Source organism: Salvelinus alpinus, chromosome 4 (genome assembly GCF_045679555.1).
Source record: "Salvelinus alpinus chromosome 4, SLU_Salpinus.1, whole genome shotgun sequence".
In the NCBI taxonomy this organism is placed as follows: domain Eukaryota; kingdom Metazoa; phylum Chordata; class Actinopteri; order Salmoniformes; family Salmonidae; genus Salvelinus; species Salvelinus alpinus.
Window position 1 is genome coordinate 69,026,155 of NC_092089.1, and position 23,673 is coordinate 69,049,827.

Sequence of the window (23,673 nt, forward strand, 5' to 3'; positions counted from 1 at the left end):
TTTCGTGAAATTGTACTTCAGTATGGTTTCATAAACAAAGACATGCTGATGTGCCAGAATATTAAGTATCACATTGTCATAAGTATCAAAACTGTAAAAACAATATGTAGCTTTTCTGCAGAAAGAACCAGCCTCATAAATGTATGACTTTATCCTTTTTCTTCAGTGTGGCCCTAGTACTCTGTCATATAAACAAATACACATTCCATATGAATATAAAAACACAATGTGTAACATTATGTTCCTTTATTGAATAAGGACAAAACAAAGCAGGTAAACCATCAGCTCCTTTCGAAACTGAAGTCACAGTGACTCTACAAGATGGAAAGCACAGAATCCAAGCATATTATACAAAATGATACATACACATTCAAAGGTCTGTATATAACACACCCTGCATGTCTGCACACTAAAATAAATGCAGGACAAATCCATACACATCAACTGAACAGACAAATGAATGGATGCAGTAGCCTCCCTGCAGCCTTGTATTACACACAGTATACCGCACAAACATCATAAGAGGCCAAATTCGTCAAAAAACGAACCCAAAAAAACCCAAATTCCTCTGCCACCGCAGGACATATTTAACCAAAATTGAAAGCACACATACTAACTAAAATAATTCAACACATATTGGTCCCTCAGCAGCCGACCACTGTCGTCATCAGGGAAGATTGCCGGATTGTCCCAGTCCATGGCTGGTGGCACTCTGGGGGCCCTCTCCTTCCTCAGGCAGGCCACATTGTGGAGGACAGCACAAGCCACAGTAATATCACATGCCCTAACAGGGCTGACCCTTAATTTGTGAAGGCAGTGAAAGCGTGCCTTCAGGAGGCCAAAGGTCATTTCAACTCTGGCCCTGGTCCTGGCATGGGCATGGTTGTAGGCCTGCTGTGCTTCCTGGGGGTCTGTGAAAGGTGTCAGGAGAAAAGGCTGGCAGCCATACCCCCTGTCTCCCAGCAACACACCAGAGAATTCACCTGTCAACACAAAATCTCATCATTACTACCTCATAAACACAGTGATATTCTTGACACAGCCATGATGGTTATAAATAGGGGTTGTGTGGCTTACCTTGTGATAGGCACTGATAGATTTCAGAGGCCCGAAAGATTCTGGAGTCATGGACTGAGCCAGGCCATTTTGCCACAACATTGCTGATCACACAGTCAGCATTGCAGACCATCTGAAATCATAAGATGAGGAATATTACACCAATCAATGCACATCACTGGCAATGCAGAGTGTTCGTCAATGGACAATATCAAAAAGTTATGTTCACCTGAACATTAATGCTGTGAAAGGATTTCCTATTCACAAAATCGGCCTCATGGGCACCTGAGGGGGCTTTTATCCTTATGTGTGTGCAGTCCACTGCACCAATGACATTGGGGAAACCTGTCACACAAAGTAATGAGTATCCTACTATGTGTTAACAGTTGTCCTGTAATTTGTAGATCCTCTTACCTGCAATCCTATAGAACTCCTCTTTGATGTCACAGAGTCTTCTGTGGCCAGGGAAGGAGATGAAGACATCTGCTAATGCTTTGATAGCCGGACACACACTCCTTATTGTGCGGCAAATTGTGGCCTTGTTCAGCTGTTCTGCATCCCCCACTGAGTACAGGAAGGCTCCACTAGCAAAAAAGCGCAAGGCCACACAAACCATTTGCTCCACACTCAGTGCATGGCTCCGTGCAGTGCGGTGCTTAATCCTGGGACCCAGTAGTCTGCATAGATACCTGATGCCATCTGCAGAAAACCTGTATCTTTCATATAGATGGTCATCAGGGAAGGCCAGTGGGTCCAACCGGTCCCTGAAGACCCTTTCTCGCCTGAAGGCTCTCCTCAGCACAAGTGCTTCTTCATCCACCACATCTCGCACGAATGGGCATGCCATTGTCAGAGCAGAAAGGAACACACAATTTTGGGCCTTCATATAGGCTAGTGGCCACACCTGGTGCTGGGGGGGTGGGCAAAAGAGGGCGATGCCTTATAACGATGACTTGGTTGTACTGATTGCTGGGAAAATAAAAAAAAACCTTAGAAAGATGCCACCGTCCTGTGTGCTCACAATAAGAGCTCATATGTCATGGCTCACTTGACTTTACGAGAATATACCTAATTTTTATTTTGAGCTGTGTCATCTTCTTGGAGCTGGGGGAGGAAAGAAAAATAATGATTAATACATTTGTGTTACAGTTAGCATACAGTGTACATTGAAGGCATATCTCACCTCCCTCTCAAGTTTTTTTATTTCAAGGTCCAGTTTCCTAATTGTCCTCTTTTTTATTTCGGACTCCAGTGCAAGATTTTCCATCTTTTTCTTCTTGTACTGAATGTCTATGTCTGCCAGTTCTATTTGGCGCCGGAGGTGGTTGCCATACAACTTTCTGATAGCTTGTGAGCTCTGTGAACACAATACAATTAGCGCAGCTGGAATTTGGCAGGATGTGGTGTCCTTTTATTAATACGCACTATGTTGCCAGGCTGGTTTTCCCACTGTATAGCATCTGGGTCCTGTAAAAGAAATTAGATTTTTTGATTTTGATGAGGACTCCTCACCATTGTAGAGTAAATAGTACTTTCACAGTCTTAACATGATACCTCATGCCTTCTGGAATCCAGAGAGATGGTCTCCTCCTCATCATCGTCTCCATCATGTGCTGTTGCTGCTGCACTGGGGCCTTCACCCTATCACATTTAATCGGATTAATATTGAAGCTAGTAGACAAGACATGCCAGGCCTACAGTATGCCTTTGATGGAGTACTCACTGGATCAGCATCGTCTGGTGCTTGTGCTGGTGGCTCTAACAGGAACACAGTGCTGCCAGACACTGCAAGGCAATAGGTAAACCAAAGTCAGACAGTCCAAATTGATTCAATATGAATGTGGTTGTATCCCATGTAGAGATGGAAGGACATACCTTGAATGAAGCGGGTGGCATCTTGGGAGGAACCTATGCTCGTCTCTTTCCCCCCAGGGATCCCCTCTAAGACGGGCCTGCCTTTATTTAGCTCCAAGGCCATGTCCTCTGCTGGGGTAAGGTCAGCCTTTGGTGACCCACCACCCGTGCCTTGTCTGTGGGTATTCTTTTTCACTGCTAAAACAGTACAGACAATGTGTGAGCAGGCACCTTCTGGGTACAATATATGCTTGTGCTTTGTTAAATATTAGTCAGGGACCATACCATTCTGCAGAATGTTCTTGTATTTGATTTTGACCTGCTGCCATGTCCGTTTTGGCCCGTTCATGTTTAATCTACACACACACACACACATTTAATGGAGTCACACTGCAAAAAATTACTTGGTATTTTTGTCTTGTTTTCAGTAAAAATATCAAAACATTTATCATAGCTTTATACAGTGTGATGGAGTTACTTTACACAATTTCACTCATATCTGCAGTGCATTTCAATTAAAAATTTAACCGTTTCATAATTACAGTACAACTGCATTTTTGGAGATGTGAATTAAATATTTGAATTGTAATTGTGATGTTTCAGCGGAGCGGTGAGTGTGTAATTGTGCACTACTTACGCATTCAGGCGGTCTGCAATACTTTGCCACGCTTTTTCTCTTTGCTTTATCACTGTGGCGGTGTTGCCTTTCTTCTTAATTATATCTTTTACCTCCTCGTATGCCTCCATGAGGATTTGTGCTTCCGACGGGGAAAAGTACGCGGCTCTAGTTGCCATGGTAAATCAGTTAATCTGTGATCTGTGGCGGGGTCTATTTGAGTGAGCCGTGAGCGCGCACCTATCCAGGATTGGTTTCACCTGGCTTAATGAATCCGTGTCTGCTCATCCTGGCTTGGTCTTTGTGCAACCAATTAAGCCTGGACGCACATGTTTTGGCTTCATTGAGCTCAGCTGAGTCATTTATCCCGGATGTCTTAATTCTACTTTTGTGCAACAGGCCCCAGGGTTTTCCAAACTCTGTTCTGGTCCCCCACCTGAGTGCAAGTTTTGTTTTTTGCCCTAGCACTACACAGCTGATTCAAATAACCAACTCATCAAGCTTTAATTATTTGAATCAGCTGTGTAGTGCTAGGGCAAAAACCAAAATGTGCACCCAGGAGGGGCCACAGGACCAAGTTTGGGAAACCCTGCTCTAGAGAAGTGATTCCCAACCTTTTTTGGTTACTGTACCCCAAATTACATTACATTTTATCTGTCTGGAGAACCCACAAAGTACCCCCTCATGTGCATGTTACCAGTAGGCCTATGGTCACTCATGAGTTTTCCCGAGTACTTCCTGTGGATAGCACAAGTACCCCAGGTTGGGAACCACTGCTATAAAACCTACCCTGCTTACCGCATCAAAGAAGGAGGATGCATATGCAAATAAAAGATGATTGGTCTGAATTATCAGATCATATTGTGATGTCATGCTGTGGACCAAAAACTCCATCTCACCTGAACCGGGTGAATTATAAAAAAAAATCCTCAAAAAGCTCTTACACATGTTAAAGATTCCAGAGTGTTATTTTGACCTCATAGTGTGGAAATTTAATTTTTAAAAAGGGAAATCACATTGTTAACTGCACTGCACCTTTAATGCTATGCCTAATGATGATACCAAAGTAATATTTGGGTATCATCAAAACAGTAATATTGATCTAGCTACTCTATTCAAGCCAGTCAGTGTTGTTTTGAATCTCTTTTTTTGAATGAGAAGAAAGTATCTGAAAATAGTAAAAATACTTCTGTCTTAAACAGCTTCTTTATTTGAAAGCATGTACTGTAGGCCTTAGAGTATCGTTGTGTTTAGTGCTCCTTTACTCTGCTGAATGTGCAGAAGGGCATGAGACAAAGGAATGTGTAACATTAGGGAAAGTAGTGGTATGTGTTTAATTGTAGGGGTGCCCATGGGGCTGGGGATCAGAAATGTCCTGTGGGAGAGAGGCAGGTTGAGGTTTCCAGGGTTAGAGTAGTGCATACGTTTTCATATGCTGAGGCAGTGAAGAAAGTAGAGGAAGATGGGTAAAGGGAAGGGATCCTGAGAGGAGTGGTGTGAGTAGTAGATCTGTATCAGTACAGAGGGATAGGCCAATAAGTGATATGTGTCAGTAAGATTGGATTTTTAGCATTAATTAATGGTTATCAACTGTACTGCAGGGATGGAACATAAGTCACAGAAAATGTAGGTTGTGGTGGCAGCTGCAGAGAGTTATTTGGGTGTGTGAGACTTGACATCAGAAGAGTTACAGGGTGTGTTAAGTGGTGGTGTTCCATCCCTTCAGGTTGTTGGCCTGAGGTAGGACTAAATAGATTTAAGTAGTGGAGTAGGGTGGTGTGATTTACATTTTTTATTTTATTTTTGTGAGTGTAGTGTTAGATGGTAGGGTATTTGTTTTTATTGATTTTTTTTCAAGCAAAGTATAAGGGGCTTGTACTTCAGTCTAGTAGGTGGTGGTAATGCATATGGATGCCAACCGCCCTTAAACCTCATCGAAGAAGAAGATGAACGCGATTCCTGTTTCCCTCCAACACAGTAGGTGGCGTGCTCAACAGCGTGTCTGGTTAATCCAAGATGGCTGCGCCCTGAGAATTAGTTACAACGTGAAGGTGCTTCTGCTTTGGACATTGAATAACGGATAGGTATGGTACAAATTAAAATTTGTTACTTACATTGAAGTGTCTGCTAGCTACGCTTTTCCTATTTCGTCATCTCTAATGTGTATATTTATTTAGCTAGTTTGTTTCAATCGTGCGATTGCTAGCTAACGTCATTCCCTATTCTGCAAAGTAGCTAGCACGAGCTGACACTAACTTGCGAAGGGTAACGTTATTAACTAAATGTTGTATGAGTGTCTGCAATAATGCTCAAATTAGTATTTCCCACGTTATGCATCTTCCTATTGTTGCAGGCTTTGGTTTTTCCATTTATGTTTTGATGTTGAACTTTAGCACATAGGGCCCACTGATCCGTGTCACCTCGTTGCCATCTCGTTAGTGGGAAGGTCTTTCTCTCCCTATTTGATTTCTAGAAAAACATGAATTTGTCTTCCCTGTTTTTCGTTTTGCTCCACTTTTTGGTTTGCTTCCTGTCTTTAAGTTTGGTGTGGGCTTTAATTTTGTTTGTCTGTTAGTAGGCACATTTAGTGGGCGCTCATGGCGGGTATCTTATTATGTTCCCGTTGTTGTTACCGAGGTAAAAAGTTTCAGGTTGAATATTCGCCTGTAGTTTTCCTTACGTCCACCAACATCAGCTAGGGACCGTCAACACTGTGACAAATCACATTTTTCAAATTTCAATAGTTACTTAACCAATACTCCTAAAACTTTCACAACTGGTTCTAGCTAACCCGATGGAATAGACACAAATTGCACACATTTATTTTTTGTCGATTTGCATCTCGCACTATTTTAAATGTATTTACATTTTTTAATTTCAATAGCTCGTTGGTCATATGACCTACTGGAATCAAACAAAGTTCAGAATGTCCACTGACTACCCTTCAATATTGCACACCCTTTAGTTTGTCCATTTTCATCTCACGTTTTTACATTAATTTTTTTAAATGTAAAATTTCAATAGCTCCTTGGTCATGTGACCTAAAGACTTCAAACAAGGTTCAGAATGTCAACTGTGGGCCAACACATTGCACATCCTTTAGTTAGGCAATTTTCATCTCACACATTTTTACATGAATCTTTCCAAATGTAAAATTTCAATAGCTCCTTGGCCATGTCAATTACACACCTAAGAAGCGTTCAGTGGATATACACCCATAATGCATTACCTCTAGTCATGTCTCTTCTATGTTGTACATTAATATTAGTTTGACAATTAGGGGGTTCAGTCCAGTGTTGTTTACCCTTTTCTTTAATATTTATCTATAATAATTGGTAGTTCTAAGTACTTATTTTCCCTGTTTATTATTTTTCCACGGTATTTAACAGCGGTACACAATAGGAGAGAGACAGATAATATCTCCCTTCGTCGTTAATATCAACCATAAAGGGCAAAGTACGAGAGTCATGCTATTAATTGTCCAAAGCAGGGATGGAGAGTGAGGTAGGCTGCAGTGGGTTTGCTGGTCAATACATATACTGAACATGTAACCACAGTAATGGTGGCCAGTAAATCAATGAATAAAAATGGAATATTGACAAATTTAAACAGATTGTAGACCTTTAATCTTTTCCAACATGTCACCAGACACTTAACTTCAAATAAGTATGAAACATTTCAGTGTTAACGTTCTCTTTATCCCTGGTTGATGTACATTTCAGAGCCTCTTCAGTGTGGATGGGGTAGAGCATACATTTTCAACAACAAAGACTGCCCTTCCAGTTTGTGTTCTTTACTCTGTTGAACTCTTTTGTCTTAATTCCTAGTTACAGCACATGGAACCACCGTTGGCATGCAAAACATTCAATCTAAAACAAAACAAAGCGTAACACGTTATAAATATCAATGTAGAATGACGAATTAGCCATCCATTGTGTTATATCATAAATTGTCTTACATGCCGTCAAAATATTATAAACATGTTAAATAAAGTTACTAACCCAGTCAGTCTTTGGGCCACATCCAGGTTCTTTATCAGTGGCACACATGAAGCAGTTGTTGGCTTTGTTGAACTCTGAAATCATAGGCATGAACTGAACATATGGCTGTCTGACACAACTACATAAAAATAAATAATTTACATTTGAATTAAATGTCATTACATACCAGACATTTTTTTGTATATCTTCAGCCATTTCTTTTCGCAGTTGCTCCATGTGTTTTTGAAGGTTCCAAATCAATTTGGTTGGGGAAGTTCTGTGCAACTTCCTTGGCCATCTACACCAAAAAATAAAATAGAGTTTTGACCTAATTGTCACATAACAGCTAACCATTCATTATTGAAAATGTAACTATCAAACCTGCATTACAAAGACCCCGCAGCTGAAGGTGTCCTGCTGCATGGTGTGAGTTATTTCCCCTCCTTTCCACTTTATGTCCACCCAGTTGTCTTTTCCATGGCAGGATCTTCTCATTTGAAGTATTCTCTTTTTTATGTAAACATAATGGAATTCTGATTTAGTTATAGGCAAATGAATACACAAGCCAAATTTGTATGCTGTTTTCCTTATCACTATAATCTAGTAGTAATTTAGTAGTAGAGGTCATTTCCTTTATGCCCTGTTTTACACACACACACAGCCTAAATTATAGGCACTGAACCATTTACAGGACAATAATAAAAGTAGTATATAGGATCCAACCCTATCACAGAGTGAATAAATGTAGAGCGTTTGTAGACTTTAAGAAAAAAATATTAAGTGACAGTTTCATCAGTACGTGCTTAAAGAAAGTCCTATCACAAAGATCACAGATGACAGTGCCCACCAAATCTATGACAATAGAGAATGAATTGTAAAAATATCTGAAAATGTCAGTTGTTGAACATAATACTTCTATTTGCAATAGACATGTATGATATATGCAGTTGAGGAATATTCCATGTACCAACACTAAATGTAGGACGGACATAAGACATTCCCACATAGAGTATTTTTTATTTCACCTTTATTCATCCAGGTAAGCCAGTTGAGAACAAGTTCTCATTTACAACTGTGACCTGGCCAAGATAAAGCAAAGCAGTGTGACACAAACAACAACACAGAGTTACACATGGAATTAACAAACGTAGTACAGTCAATAACACAATAGAAACGTCTATATACAGTGTGTGCAAATGAAGTAAGATTAGGGAGGTAAGGCAATAAATAGGCCGTAGTGGCGAAATAATTGCAATTTCGCAAATAAACACTGGAGTGATAGATGTGCAGAAGATGAATGTGCAAGTGGAGATACTGGGGTGCAAAGGAGCTAAAAAAATATATAAATAACAATATGGGGATGAGGTAGTTGGATGGGCTATTTACAGATGAGCTATGTACAGGTGCAATGATCTGTCAGCTGCTCTGATAGCTGATGCTTAAAGATAGTGAGGGAGATATGAGTCTCCAGCTTCAGTGATTTTTGCAATTCGTTCCAGTCATTGGCAGCAGAGAACTGGAAGGAAAGGCTGCTAACGTAGGAATTGGCTTTGGGGGTGACCAGTGAAATATACCTGCTGGAGCGCTTGCTACGGGTGGGTGCTGCTATGGTGACCAGTGAGCTGAGATAAGGCGGGGCTTTACCTAGCAAGGACTTATTGATGACCTGGAGCCAGTGGGTTTGGCGACGAATATGAAGTGAGGGCCAACCAACGAGAGCATACAGGTCGCAGTGATCGGTAGTATATGGGGCTTTGGTGACAAAACGGATGGCACTGTGATAGACTGCATCCAACTTGCTGAGTAGAGTGTTGGAGGCTATTTTGTAAATGACATCGTCGAAGTCAAGGATCGGTAGGATAGTCAGTTTTACGAGGGTATGTTTGGCAGCATGAGTGAAGGATGCTTTGTTGCGAAATAGGAAGCCAATTCTAGATTTAATTTTGGATGCTTAATGAGTCTGGAAGGAGAGTTTACAGTCTAGCCAGACACCTAAGTATTTGTAGTTGTCCACATATTCTAAGTCAGAACCTTCCAGAGTAGTGATGCTAGGCGGGCGGGCAACGATCTGTTGAAGAGCATGCATTTAGTTTGACTTGCATTTAAGAGCAGTTGGAGGCCATGGAAGGAGAGTTGTATGGCATTGAAGCTCATCTGGAGGTTAGTTAACACAGTGTCCAAAGAAGGGCCAGAAGTATACAGAATGGTGTCGTCTGCGTAGAAGTGGATCAGAGAATCACCAGCCGCAAGAGCGACATCATTGATGTATACGGAGAAAAGGGTCAACCCAAGAATTGAACCCTGTGGCACCCCCATAGACTGCCAGAGGTCCGGACAACAGGCCCTCCGATTTGACACACTGAACTCTATCTGAGAAGTAGTTGGTGAACCAGGCGAGGCAGTCATTTGAGAAACCAAGGCTGTTGAGTCTGCCAATAAGTTCCTAACTTCCCTGAAAAGTTGCCTATCACGGGGGATATTCGATGCTAATGCAGTACGCCACAGGATGTTTTTGTGCTGGTCAAGGGCCGTCAGGGCTGGAGTGAACCAAGGGCTATATCTGTTCCTGTTTTTTTATTTTTTTGAACGGGGCATGCTTATTTAAGATGGTGAGGAAAGCACTTTTAAAGAATAACCAGGCATCCTCTACTGACGGAATGAGGTCAATATCCTTCCAGGATACCCGGGCCAGGTCGATTAGAAAGGCCTGCTCGCTGAAGTGTTTTAGGGAGCGTTTGACTATGATGAGGGATGGTCGTTTGACCGCGGACCCATTACGTACGCAGGAATTGAGGCAGTGATCGCTGAGATCCTGGTTTGGATACAGCAGAGGTGTATTTAGAGAACAGGTTGGTCAGGATGATATCTATGAGGGTGCCTGAGTTTACAGATTTGGGGTTGTACTTGGTAGGTTCCATGGTAATTTGTGTGAGATTGAGGGCATCTAGCTTAGATTGTAGGATGGCCGGGATGTTAAGCATATCCCAGTTTAGGTCACCTAACAGTACAAACTCTGAAGATAAATGGGGGGCAATTAATTCACAGATGGTGTCCAGGGCACAGCTGGGGGCTGAGGGGGGTCTGTAACAAGCGGCAACAGTGAGAGACTTATTTCTGGAAAGGTGGATTTTTAAAAGTAGAAGCTCGAACTGTTTGGGCCCAGACCTGGATAGCATGACAGATCTCTGCAGGCTGTCTCTGCATTAGATTGCAAGTCCACCCCCTTTAGCAGTTCTGTCTTGGGGGAAAATGTATACACATACATAGAGGCATTTTTCAGCTATGATTTTACCACTAAGAATCCAGAATGGATATGACAATGTTGCCAGCACAGGACGTAATACACCCTTACAACAATCTACTTTTTGATCTTCTTGACTTCTTATCTGGTAAACTGCTACTATGTGTCAAGAGCCCCAATTAGGGGTTAGTGTACTCCAGTAAAAAAGGGCTGGTTTAGATTAAAAACTATTGGCCTGTGTCCCCGTTCATAGGGGCATGAGAGACTAGTCAGTGGTAGAATTGAGTTGGCATTTTATTGGCCAAAACACCCACAGACCCACAAGGTTGAGGTTACTCATGGACAGTAAGTATTTTTTTGTTGTTGATGCATTGTGTCTTCTAACTGTCCAAGAATAGGATCCAAAGTGTTAGGAAATATTTGTTCCCATAAATACAAAGGAGGATGTCTCTCCTCATACCTCTGGTACTTTAGTCAGACTACCAGACTGTGCACCACAGAGCCAATCAGGAGAGAATACATACAGGTCAACGGTTCCAATTGAAAGTCATGGGGTGTGTCTGTGCCTTTTGGATTACTCTCTCTTTACAGAGAGCCCCTGTGGTTCAAGTCAAGAGCTACCCTTCCCCTTTCAGTCTGCTCTGCACATGTCTGAAAGTGACAGAGCCAGCAGCCAAGAGTTTTTCACAGAATGTCATAAAAAATATTACACTTATGAATGTATGTAAAATGCTAATATGTATTAGATCCAGTACAATGGAATAACTAAGACCTGAATTTGAATGCAGCGTGTTCCGATTCCTCCTTCTCTTTCTGTCCAGCAGGGTCAACCAAAAACACTGGGCCTGATTGTTCATGCAGATACTGGGGAAGCAATATAGAAATGTATTGATCCCTTAAATGATTTTACTAAAAATGTACCTAAATCAATTTTGGAAAAAGGATTTTACTCACAAAAGATGTAGGAATTTATTTTTCCAGTTAGAAATAGTAGGCCATGCATCAAATAATTATTTATCAGAAAAACGAACCCTCAAATGCACTATTGCATTTTGTAAGTTGTCTGCAGGTGGCTTGTTGTGAATCCACTCAAATATCAAGTCATTATCAGGTTATGTAAACTGCGTTCTAATACTCAACGTAGAAGGATTTGTCTTAATGTACAGTATATGAAAGTGATGCTATGAAAAGGATTCTTTCACGTTGTCAAGCTCACTGTGACTGACAAATCACTGCCTATTACTGTGATTAAAAAGAGCATATGAAACAGTGTTTTTCATGAGGCCTACCTGCCTTCCTTTAAGCACCTCTGTTTGAACACCTCTCCTGTCCTTGATCCATTCCACATACAGACATTTGCGGATCTTTTCAGTGTCCATGTAAAAGATAGTTATTGCGAGGCTGGAACATTTGTTAACTTCCAAAAAAAAGTTGAACACCCATGTGAAATGAAGGCCTGCAAAGTGTACAGATTTAAGTCTAATAGCATGATATGAAAGTAGACAAACATCAGAGTGAGCAATATAAAGGTATAGTCAGTGGACATTCTGAGCCTTGTTTGAGGTCAGTAGGTCACATGACCAAGGAGCTATTGATTTTTTATTTTTATTAATGTAAAATCATGTGAGATGAAAATGGACAAACTAAAAGGTGTGCAATATAGAAGGGTCGTCAGTGGACATTCTGAACCTTGATGGAAGTCACTAGGTCACATGACCAAACAGCTATTGAAATTTTACATTTGGAAAAATGTATGTAAAAACATGTGAGATGAAAATGGACTAACTAAAGGGTGTGCAATATAGAAGTCAGTGGACATTTTGGACCTTGTTTGAGTCAAGTAGGTCACGTGACCAATGAGCTATTGAAATTCGAATGTAAAAAAAGTTTGTACTTTGTTTATGCTCCCTAACTAATTCAACTAGGAATACAAAATGCTGCTCACATTTCCACATGTTTATTAGCTTTGGAAAGCGAGTTAATGTCCAAATCGTGAAAATAATACCTCTGCAAAGTTGTGCGCAATCTTTCCAACATAATAACACTTATTTGGAGTCTGTGGCTCAAGTGGTTTGAAAGCGCGAATATCTAACTTGAAATTGTCTTTACCTCAGTGTTGTTGTTGCTAGTCAACTTTCAGTGGACACCCCCATGTGTGTCTTTCAGAATCACTCCTTTAACACCATCTGTTTCGTTTTGGTGGTTGTCAGGGACTCTTTGTTAGTTCCTCCTTCTATTTGAGCGACATCTGTTTTCTTGCTGTGGAACATAACAGAATGAGTGTTCGTCTGGGATGTTGATTCCTATGAGTATGGTAGTCGCTCTAATCGCCTATTCTGAAGCTCCAGATATTTGAGTATTCTACGACACTTTTGTGTTAGAATTCCTGTCACTGACATCCAACTTGAGGGGTTATAAGATTGGTGGAATAATTTGGAAAGTTGCAGAAACACACAGGTTTCTAAAATAATAACCATGGACTTAATTTAGAAGCATTTGTGGAAAACCCAACATGGGAGATGCTAGAAATGTACAAAGGTGAATCTGCTCATAATTTCAAAGCATTATGACATTAAGGTGGCATCTGGCGATCTAAAAGCAGTAGTCCGAGTTGATCGGTACTGCTTTGGTGGAGGAGGAAATCCTTCCAGAGAGGGAGGATGATGAAAAGGGTCCTACAGGTGGTAGAGCACACCCCGTAGACATGCAACTGCGAGAGGTAGAACTAAAGGCAAGATGGGAAGAACTGGAATTAGAGCTTGAGCAAAAGGAAAGAGAACGTGAGGAGAGATTGGAGGAACAGAAATTAGATTTGGATTACAGGGGAGGACAAGATGAGCGTGCAGACTAGAACAAGAAGAACGTGTGCATGCCATTCGAATAAGAGGGATGGATCTGGAAGCGCTCCGAATCCAGTTAGGCCATCTTGCACCCTCAATCGAGTTTGATCTTGGTCGGAACAGCTGGCTTGACACATCCCTAAAATGGCCACAAGATATTTGGTCACTGCTCCTCCAGTGTTCTTGTGGGAAAAGCTCAGTGTACGCCGCTTTATCGCTTGACCAGAGTATGACACTGTTAAAGCTGCTGTCCTTCGGGCTTACGAGTTGGTCCCAGAGGCATACAGAAAACAGTTCCGTAAATTACGAAAGACAGAATCACAATGCCATGTTGAGTTCGCAAGGGAACAAGAATGTGCTTTTGATCGGCAATGTGGTTCTCAAGAGATCAAGGGCCTTGAGGATATAAAGGCACTCATACTTCTCAAGCAGTTCACGAATTGCCTTCGTTAAAGGGTTGCGACCTACATTTTTGAGCACAAGGATCTCTTGAGAAAGCTGCAGTTCTTGCAGATGAGTTTGTGTTGACACATACAACTACCACAAACATAGCACCCAGTAGTTATCCCTACACAAAAAGCAATCCAGAGATTCAGTCCATTTCTACAGTGCCCAAAGATAAAGATCGGCAGAACTTCTTTGTCATTACTGCCGTGAGAAAGAGCACACTGTCTCTGTGTCCTAAGTTGAAACAGAAAAATTAGAAGGGGAAAAAGCTGTTTATTTTTTGGGGAGCACTCCAGCCCATTATTAAGTCTCTGGTTGGGATGTCTCCTAAACAATATTTTGGATCAATGTTATTTAGTGTTGTCTCTCTTGTTGTGATGTGTGTTTTGTCCTATATTTATATTGTATTTATTTATTTTAATCCCAGGCCCCCGTCCCCGCAGGAGGCCTTTTTGTATGCCGTCATTGTAAATAAGTATTTGTTCTTAACTGATTTGCCTAGTTAAATAAAGATGTGTAATGAACCCTTTGTTTCAGATGGTTTTGTGTGTTTGTAGAGTGATGATGCTGTTAAGCAGCCAGTGAAGATACTGAGAGACACTGGGGCAGCCCAGTCCTTCATTTTGGAGGGTGTTTTGCCTTAGTCTGACACTGCAGCAACTGGTTACAGTGTGTAAGTACAAGGTGTGGAGATGGGTTGCATGGAAGTTCCTTTGTATAATGTTGAAGACTGATTTTATTTCCGGTTCTGTTGTCGTTGGAGTGACTAGACTACCGGTGAAGGGGGTCTCATTCATTTTGGGAAAAGATTTGGCTGGAGGGAAGGTCGTGTCAAATCCTGTCGTTTTGTAAGGAAGCCAGATTAGAGGTACCTGATGGGTTATTAGAAAATTATTAGGGATTATTTAAAAACATATATATATTTTTTTTCACCTTTATTTAACCAGGTAGGCTAGTTGAGAACAAGTTCTCATTTGCAACTGCGACCTGGCCAAGATAAAGCATAGCAGTGTGACACAAACAACAACACAGAGTTACACATGGAGTAAACAATAAACAAGTCAATAACATGGTAGAAAAAAAGAGAATCTATATACAATGTCTGCAAAAGGCATGAGGAGGTAGGCAATAAATCGAATAATTACAATTTAGCAGATTAACACTGGAGTGATAAATCATCAGATGATCATGTGCAAGTAGAGATACTGGTGTGCAAAAGAGCAGAAAAGTAAATAAATAAAAGCAGTATGGGGGGGTGAGGTAGGTAAATTGGGTGGGCTATATACCGATGGACTATGTACAGCTGCAGCGATCGGTTAGCTGCTCGGATAGCAGATGTTTAAAGTTGTTGAGGGAGATAAAAGTCTCCAACTTCAGAGATTTTTGCAATTCGTTCCAGTCGCAGGCAGCAGAGAACTGGAAGGAAAGGCGTCCAAATGAGGTTTTGGCTTTAGGGATGATCAGTGCGATACACCTGCTGGAGCGCGTGCTACGGGTGGGTGTAGCCATCGTGACCAGTGAACTGAGATAAGGCGGCACTTTACCTAGCATAGCCTTGTAGATGACCTGGAGCCAGTGGGTCTGACGACGAACATGTAGCGAGGGCCAGCCGACTAGGGCATACAGGTCGCAGTGGTGGGTCGTATAAGGTGCTTTAGTAACAAAACGGATGGCACTGTGATAAACTGCATCCAGTTTGCTGAGTAGAGTATTGGAAGCTATTTTGTAGATGACATCGCCGAAGTCGAGGATCGGTAGGATAGTCAGTTTTACTAGGGTAAGTTTGGCGGCGTGAGTGAAGGAGGCTTTGTTGCGAAATAGAAAGCCGACTCTAGATTTTATTTTGGATTGGAGATGTTTGATATGAGTCTGGAAGGAGAGTTTGCAGTCTAGCCAGACACCTAGGTACTTATAGATGTCCACATATTCTAGGTCGGAACCGTCCAGGGTGGTGATGCTAGTCGGGCGTGCGGGTGCAGGCAGCGAACGGTTGAAAAGCAAGCATTTGGTTTTACTAGCGTTTAGGAGCAGTTGGAGGCCACGGAAGGAGTGTTGTATGGCATTGAAGCTCGTTTGGAGGTTAGATAGCACAGTGTCCAAGGAAGGGCCAGAAGTATACAGAATGGTGTCGTCTGCGTAGAGGTGGATCATGCACGATATATCAGTGAACATATCGAAATCGGATGATATTAGCTAAAAATGCCAACATCGCTATCGGCTGATGTCCAGTTTAAAGCCGATGTGTAAAACCGAGTGAAAGCTGACGTGCATACCTATATAACGTAGGTACATGACGTAATGACACCACGTAAAATTTTGCACTACACATGCAACACAGCATTCCAAACTTATCCCACAATGTCTGCTGTGTGGATCGAGCAGTCATTTGAAAGAGTAAAAAACATTTCAGCGAGACAACTCAAAGGCAAAATCCATTAAAGCCAGGATAATGGAAAGCTAGCTACACCAGCAGTTGCAGTCGAACAACCTGAATATTCCAAAAACTCTGGGCCAATTGTGCGCCGCCCTATGGGACTCCTGGATGTGATTTTGCCTGGATTCGAACCAGGGACTGTAGTGACGCCTAGTAACTGTACTAGAATGCTTAAAAGGCCGCAATTTTTTTTTTTATTGTTTATCGGTATCGGGGGTTTTTTGGCAAGGAAAATATCGGTATCGGCCAAAAATGTTATATCGGTACGTCACTAAAAAATATGCTAAGAAAGTCCCCGAGAGCAAGTCTAGTTTTGAGGATGTTAGCGATCCCACCATGGTCGATCTGTCCGAGGCGTTTATAGGTGATCCTGATTTTGCTAAACCTCCTGAGTTAACCTCTCCTTTGAAAAACCCAAATGTGAGCGAGTTTGTAGGACCGCTGAAGGAAGAGGGTCCTTACAGTTGATACTTAGATGTCTAGGAAGCAGCTGAATGCAGAACAAAGATGTTTCCCTCTCCCCTCTTTGCTGACATACGTCCAGAGGAGGAGTTTGATGAAGTTCATGTGGGTTACTTTGACAGAGATGGTGTTCTAATGAGGAAATTATGTTCTCTTGCCACTTCTGGGCAAGACGATTGGCCCAGTGCATCTCAAATTGTTGTTATAGTTACGCTTCGACAAGAGATACTGAGGTTGGGTCATGATGGTAGTATGGCAGGCCATCTTGGGGTCAACAAGATGTATGACCGGATCTTGCATAACTTCTTCTGGTCTGAAATAGGATGTTGTGGCTTACTGTAAATTTTGTTTGCGAACCAAGCTGTACTGGTTGCACCTTTGCAGCCTATTCCTGCTTTTGACGAACCTTTCAGCAGGTTTCTGTTGCCTTGTGTTGGTCCTTTGCCCAAAGCAAGGAGTGGTTACCAGTTGCTTTGGACTATCATGTGCGGTATCACTCATTTCCCTGAAGCTATTCTACTGAGGAATATCCAAAGTTACTGCGGATATTAAATTGGAGAAGGCAACGTGTTTAAGTAGCGACGCATTTAAGTTGGTTATGTTGTGCAATGGAAGTTGTTTTCTGTTGGTGGTGAGAACTTGTGTGTTACAGGCTTTGGGTTTTCCATTTATGTTTTGAGGTTGAACTTGAGCACATACTGCGCACCGATTCATGTCACCTCTTTGGTCAGTGTGTGCTGGTTGCCATCTCGTTAGTGGGAAGGTGTTTCACCTGTGCTGACCCAGGTGCTATTAAGAGTGGCTGGCCCCGTGCTCCAGTGGTCTTGAGAGATGTGGAAGATCAACACCTTTAGTTGGCGCTCCCTATTTGATTTTCTAGAAAAACATTCCTTTGTCTGATCTTCCCTTTTTGGGGGTTTTGCTACACATTTTGGTTTGCTTCCTGTCTTTAAGTTTGGTGTGGGTTTTAATTTTGTTTGCCTGTTCTTGGGGAAATGTAGTGGGCACTCATGGTGGGTGTCTTTTAGGTTCCATTTTGTTGTTGTTCTTGCTAGTAAACTTTCAGTGGACACCCCCGTGAGTGTCTTTTCAGATCCTCTCCTAAACCCTACCTATTTCATTTTGGTTGTTGTCAGTGACTCTTGATTAGTACCCCCCTTCTGTTTGAGCGACATTATTTGTTTTTCTTACTGGGGAACGTAACACTATGGTTGGTGTCGTGTGCAGTCCATGGAATTGCAGGACCACAGTGTTTCAGTTGACAGTGGTCCACAAATGCATTGGTGAGTAGCTAGCTATCCCATTCATAGACGCTAACTACCTAACATGCTGACCAGGCTGCCAGGGTTGCGTGGGCGAGCGTTGCAAAATAAATGTACACTTGTTGTTCTGTCATTTCATCCAAACTGCTTGTGCGTCAACGGGCGTCTGCTTAGCCACGCTCCAATCGCTTGACGCGATTGAAAGATGAACGAGGTCCAAACTCAATCCAGTTCTTCTTCAATGAGGATTAATGTCAGTTGGTGTCCAATAAATGTTGCATTACCTTCAACTAGACAGAGGTATAAATATCTTACACTTTGCATGGAAAAAGGGAGGGGGAAAATTAAACAAATACCCACCACCCTATTCCACACTACTCCACTATTTAAATCTATTTAATCTTACCTCAGGCCAACGGCCTGGAAGGACGGGACACCACCACTCAACACACCCTGTAACTCTTCTGGTGTCAAATCTTGTACACCCAAATACTTCTATGCAGCTGCCACCACAACCACTATTTTCTGCGACTTATGTTCCATCCCTGCGGTAAAGTTGAGAACCGTTGCTGTGAACGCTAAAAGCCAATCTCACGCAAGCATATATCACTCACTCATTGCCATATCCCTCTGTACTGGCACAGATCTATTACTCACACGAATCCTCTCAGGATCCCTCCCCTTGACCCAACTTCCTATACTTTCTTCATTGCCTCAGTATACGACACCCTCTGCACTACTGACCCTGTTAAACCTCTCGCACCGGACATTTCTGATCCCTAGCCACACATACTGCTTCTTTCCCCCAATACTACACATTCCTTTGTCTCATGCCCTTCTGCACACTTCTCACACCTAGGAACCTCCCTCCTACACTCTGCAGCCACATGCCATAAGCTTGACACCTGTAACAATGTAATGGTTTTGGGACAAAAGCTTGTACGGGATAACTGAAATATCCTAACATCACTTTGTCGGGCAAAGACTCAACATCAAAACTCAAAAGAACAGACAATGGCTCTTCTGTTTCACAACTCACGCCACCCTTTCTGCGTCGCACCAAAAGACAAGCATCACAAACACTGGGAATCTTTAGTTTCTGTTGGTCTACTTTCACATTTACTGCTACCCCAGTTATCACACCTTTTCAATGGCACCCTTTTGAGAGCAAAACCTGTTACAGCTCTAGTCCCCATTCGTTTGGTGCGGAGCGCCTGCTCCCTTTGACCGGCAGAAACACAATTATCACAAGACCACTTTCGGTTACCTCCACTGATTCCACAGCACCCAACTCTGTTTTCACCCACCCCGAAACACCATTATGGATCAGCAAAGGCAGGGGTCCGTTTTCTCGAAAAATGTCAATCCTACCGTCACAGACTACGAGAACTTCACCACACCTACCACCGCTGTTAGTTCACCCTCATTCATTTCCATTTCACCTCCAGACCTCGATCCGGCATGCGGCTCACTGCTTACACTTTCTACCGTTCTTCTTCAACAAACCATCTCCCTTTTCTTTCGCCATCTTCAACTGATTTTACGCTCACCCTCCATCACTCTCTTCGACCTTCTCCGTCTCTCTATTCCTCCTCTGTATTCCATGTATACATCTCCTTATGATAATATTGCACTTCTCCAAACATAGATCTCGCTCTTGCCCGCTCAAGGGACCTTGCCGTTTCTGGTGTTTAGGTTAATTGCTCCTCCAGTTCAGTTGGTGGCGGTAATGCATATCAAAGTTGGTAGCCAACTGCCATATAAAATCCACAGAAGAAAAAGAGAGATTAACGAGGATAAATTAATCAATGAACTAACTAAAAACTATCGAGGTTTTCCCTTTTTATCGGTGGATTAGTTGTCGGAGTAGAGAACAAACGATTTTGTGACTCAAAATGTGTAAAAATCCAGCAAAAAAAAAGGAACATGCATTTCAGGTAAAATAACAACCCGACATTTATCTCCTAGGACAGGGGTGCACAATTACAATTCAAAGAGGTCCGGTGACTAACATTTTCCCCCGACCAAAGGTTCAAATCATTAAAATGTCTAACGTGCGCTATGATTTGGGGGCATACGTTTTGGAGAAAAGTCGGACGTTTACATACACCTTAGCCAAATACATTTACACTCAGTTTTTCACAATTCCTGACATTTAATCCTAGTAAAAATTCCCTGTCTTAGGTCAGTCAGGATCACCACATTGTTTTAAGAATGTGAAATGTCAGAATAGTTGTAGAGAGAATTAAAAAATATATATTTTTAATTTCTTTCATCGCATTCCCAGTGGGTCAGAAGTTTACATACACTCAATTAGTATTTGGTAGCATTGCCTTTAAATTGTTTAACTTGTGTCAAACGTTTTGGGTAGCCTTACACAAGCTTCCCACAATAAGTTGGGTGAATTTTGTCCCATTCCTCCTGAGAGCTGGTGTAACTGAGTCAGGTTTGTAGGCCTCCTTGCTGGCACATGCTTTTTCAGTTCTGCCCACAATTTGAGATGTTGCTTCAATATATCCACAACATTTTCCTCCCTCATGATGCCATCTATTTTGTGAAGTGCACCAGTCCCTCCTGCAGCAAAGCACCCCCACAACATGATGCTGCCACCCCCGTGGTTCACTGTTGGGATGGTGTTCTTTGGCTTGCAAGCCTCCCCCTCTTTCCTCTAAACATTACGATGGCCAAACAGTTCTATTTTTGTTTCATCAGACCAGAGGACATTTCTCCAAAAAGTACCATCTATGTCCCCATGTGCAGTTGCAAACCGTAGTCTGGCTTTTTTATGGCGGTTTTGGAGCAGTGGCTTCTTCTTGAAGTGCTTTGAGAGACTAGTCAAGGACCATATCACCTCCACCCTACCTGACACCCACTCCAATTTGCTTACCGCCCCAATAGGTCCACAGACGACGCAATCGCAACCACACTGCACACTGCCCTAACCCATCTGGACAAGAGGAATACCTATGTGAGAATGCTGTTCATCGACTACAGCTCAGCATTTAACACCATGGTACCCTCCAAACTCGTCATCAAGCTTGAGACCCTGGGTCTCGACCCCGCCCTGTGCTACTGGGTACTGGACTTCCTGACGGACCGCCCCCAGGTGGTGAGGGTAGGTAACAACATCTCCACCCCGCTGATCCTCAACACTGGGGCCCCACAAGGGTTCGTTCTGAGCCCTCTCCTGTACTCCCTGTTCACCCACGACTGCGTGGCCATGCACGCCTCCAACTCAATCATCAAGTTTGCAGACGACACTACAGTGGTAGGCTTGATTACCAACAACGACGAGACGGCCTACAGGGAGGAGGTGAGGGCCCTCGGAGTGTAGTGTCAGGAAAATACCTCACACTCAACGTCAACAAAACAAAGGAGATGATCGTGGACTTCAGGAAACAGCAGAGGGAGCACCCCCCTATCCACATCGACGGGACAGTAGTGGAGAGGGTAGTAAGTTAAGTTCCTCGGCGTACACATCACGGACAAACTGAATTGGTCCACCCACACAGACAGCGTGGTGAAGAAGACGCAGCAGTGCCTCTTCAACTTCAGGAGGCTGAAGAAATTCGGCTTGTCACCAAAAGCACTCACAAAATTTTACAGATGCACAATCGAGAGCATCCTGTCGGGCTGTATCACCGCCTGGTACGGCAACTGCTCCGCCCACAACCGCAAGGCTCTCCAGAGGGTAGTGAGGTCTGCACAACGCATCGCCGGGGGCAAACTACCTGCCCTCCAGGGCACCTACATCACCCGATGTCACAGGAAGGCCATAAAGATCATCAAGGACAACAACCACCAGAGCCACTGCCTGTTAACCCCGCTATCATCCAGAAGGCGAGGTCAGTACAGGTGCATCAAAGCAGGGGCCGAGAGACTGAAAAACAGCTTCTATCTCAAGGCCATCAGACTGTTAAACAGCCACCACTAACATTGAGTGGCTGCTGCCATACATGTAAAAATGTATCACTAGCCACTTTAAACAATGCCACTTAATACACTGCTCAAAAAAATAAAGGGAACACTAAAATAACACATCCTAGATCTGAATGAATGAAATATTCTTATTAAATACTTTTTTCTTTACATAGTTGAATGTGCTGACAACAAAATCACACAAATTATCAATGGAAATCAAATTTATCAACCCATGGAGGTCTGGATTTGGAGTCACACTCAAAATTAAAGTGGAAAACCACACTACAGGCTGATCCAACTTTGATGTAATGTCCTTAAAACAAGTCAAAATGAGGCTCAGTGGTGTGTGTGGCATCCACGTGCCTGTATGACCTCCCTACAACGCCTGGGCATGCTCCTGATGAGGTGGCGGATGGTCTCCTGAGGGATCTCCTCCCAGACCTGGACTAAAGCATCCGCCAACTCCTGGACAGTCTGTGGTGCAACGTGGCGTTGGTGGATGGAGCGAGACATGATGTCCCAGATGTGCTCAATTGGATTCAGGTCTGGGGAACGGGCGGGCCAGTCCATAGCATCAATGCCTTCCTCTTGCAGGAACTGCTGACACACTCCAGCCACATGAGGTCTAGCATTGTCTTGCATTAGGAGGAACCCAGGGCCAACCGCACCAGCATATGGTCTCACAAGGGGTCTGAGGATCTCATCTCGGTACCTAATGGCAGTCAGGCTACCTCTGGCGAGCACATGGAGGGCTGTGCGGCCCCCCAAAGAAATGCCACCCCACACCATGACTGACCCACCGCCAAACCGGTCATGCTGGAGGATGTTGCAGGCAGCAGAACGTTCTCCACGGCGTCTCCAGACTCTGTCACATGTGCTCAGTGTGAACCTGCTTTCATCTGTGAAGAGCACAGGGCGCCAGTGGCGAATTTGCCAATCTTGGTGTTCTCTGGCAAATGCCAAACGTCCTGAGCGGTGTTGGGCTGTAAGCACAACCCCCACCTGTGGACGCCGGGCCCTCATACCACCCTCATGGAGTCTGTTTCTGACCGTTTGAGCAGACATACACATTTGTGGCCTGCTGGAGGTCATTTTGCAGAGCTCTGGCAGTGCTCCTCCTGCTCCTCCTTGCACAAAGGCGGAGGTAGCGGTCCTGCTGCTGGGTTGTTGCCCTCCTACGGCCTCCTCCACGTCTCCTGATGTACTGGCTTGTCTCTTGGTAGCGCCTCCATGCTCTGGACACTACGCTGACAGACACAGCAAACCTTCTTGCCACAGCTCGCATTGATGTGCCATCTTGGATGAGCTGCACTACCTGAGCCACTTGTGTGGGTTGTAGACTCCGTCTCATGCTACCACTAGAGTGAAAGCACCGCCAGCATTCAAAAGTGACCAAAACATCAGCCAGGAAGCATAGGAACTGAGAAGTGGTCTGTGGTCACCACCTGCAGAACCACTCCTTTATTGGGGGTGTTTTGCTAATTGCCTATAATTTCCACCTGTTGTCTATTCCATTTGCACAACAGCATGTGAAATTTATTGTCAATCAGTGTTGCTTCC

At 43.2% G+C, this 23,673-nt stretch overlaps 2 protein-coding genes across 5 annotated transcripts in view; one reads left to right on the plus strand and one right to left on the minus strand.

Annotated features, from left to right (window-relative positions):
• Nucleotides 1–210: 210 nt before the first annotated feature.
• On the minus strand, nt 211–3,932 carry LOC139574261 (uncharacterized). Of its 2 annotated transcripts, XM_071398673.1 has the most exons (9): nt 3,196–3,932; nt 2,932–3,108; nt 2,780–2,841; nt 2,611–2,697; nt 2,482–2,523; nt 2,240–2,413; nt 1,471–2,160; nt 1,078–1,189; nt 211–983 (listed from the first exon to the last, which is right to left on the minus strand). In XM_071398673.1, exons 1-7 carry the CDS (start codon nt 3,284–3,286, stop codon nt 2,125–2,127), a joined length of 669 nt encoding a protein of 222 aa, XP_071254774.1. In that variant the 5' UTR covers nt 3,287–3,932; the 3' UTR covers nt 211–983; nt 1,078–1,189; nt 1,471–2,124. The 2 variants fall into 2 exon arrangements, 1 of the variants encoding a protein (XP_071254774.1); XR_011674747.1 differs by having other exon boundaries at nt 1,286–2,523.
• Nucleotides 3,933–5,468: 1,536 nt separating this feature from the next.
• mrpl11 (mitochondrial ribosomal protein L11) overlaps nt 5,469–23,673 on the plus strand; it is a 56,859-nt gene continuing 38,654 nt past the window's right edge. The window contains exon 1 of one of the 3 annotated variants that reach the window (XM_071398674.1): nt 5,469–5,610. The gene's annotated coding sequence lies outside the window, so the exon portion shown is untranslated. Of the gene's footprint in view, nt 5,611–17,546; nt 17,572–23,673 lie in introns of those variants that run through there. The other 2 variants (XM_071398676.1, XM_071398675.1) reach the window with 2 other exon arrangements.

Excerpts from the sequence above, each read along its gene's own strand:
- LOC139574261 (XM_071398673.1), bottom strand. The coding sequence starts at position 3,286 with ATGTGTGTGTGTGTGTGTAGATTAAACATGAACGGGCCAAAACGGACA. Across the intron at positions 3,109-3,195 it reads CAAGAACATTCTGCAGAATG|CAGTGAAAAAGAATACCCAC; the intron begins GTATGGTCCCTG and ends GTACTGTTTTAG. Across the intron at positions 2,524-2,610 it reads TGGATTCCAGAAGGCATGAG|GACCCAGATGCTATACAGTG; the intron begins GTATCATGTTAA and ends TTTCTTTTACAG.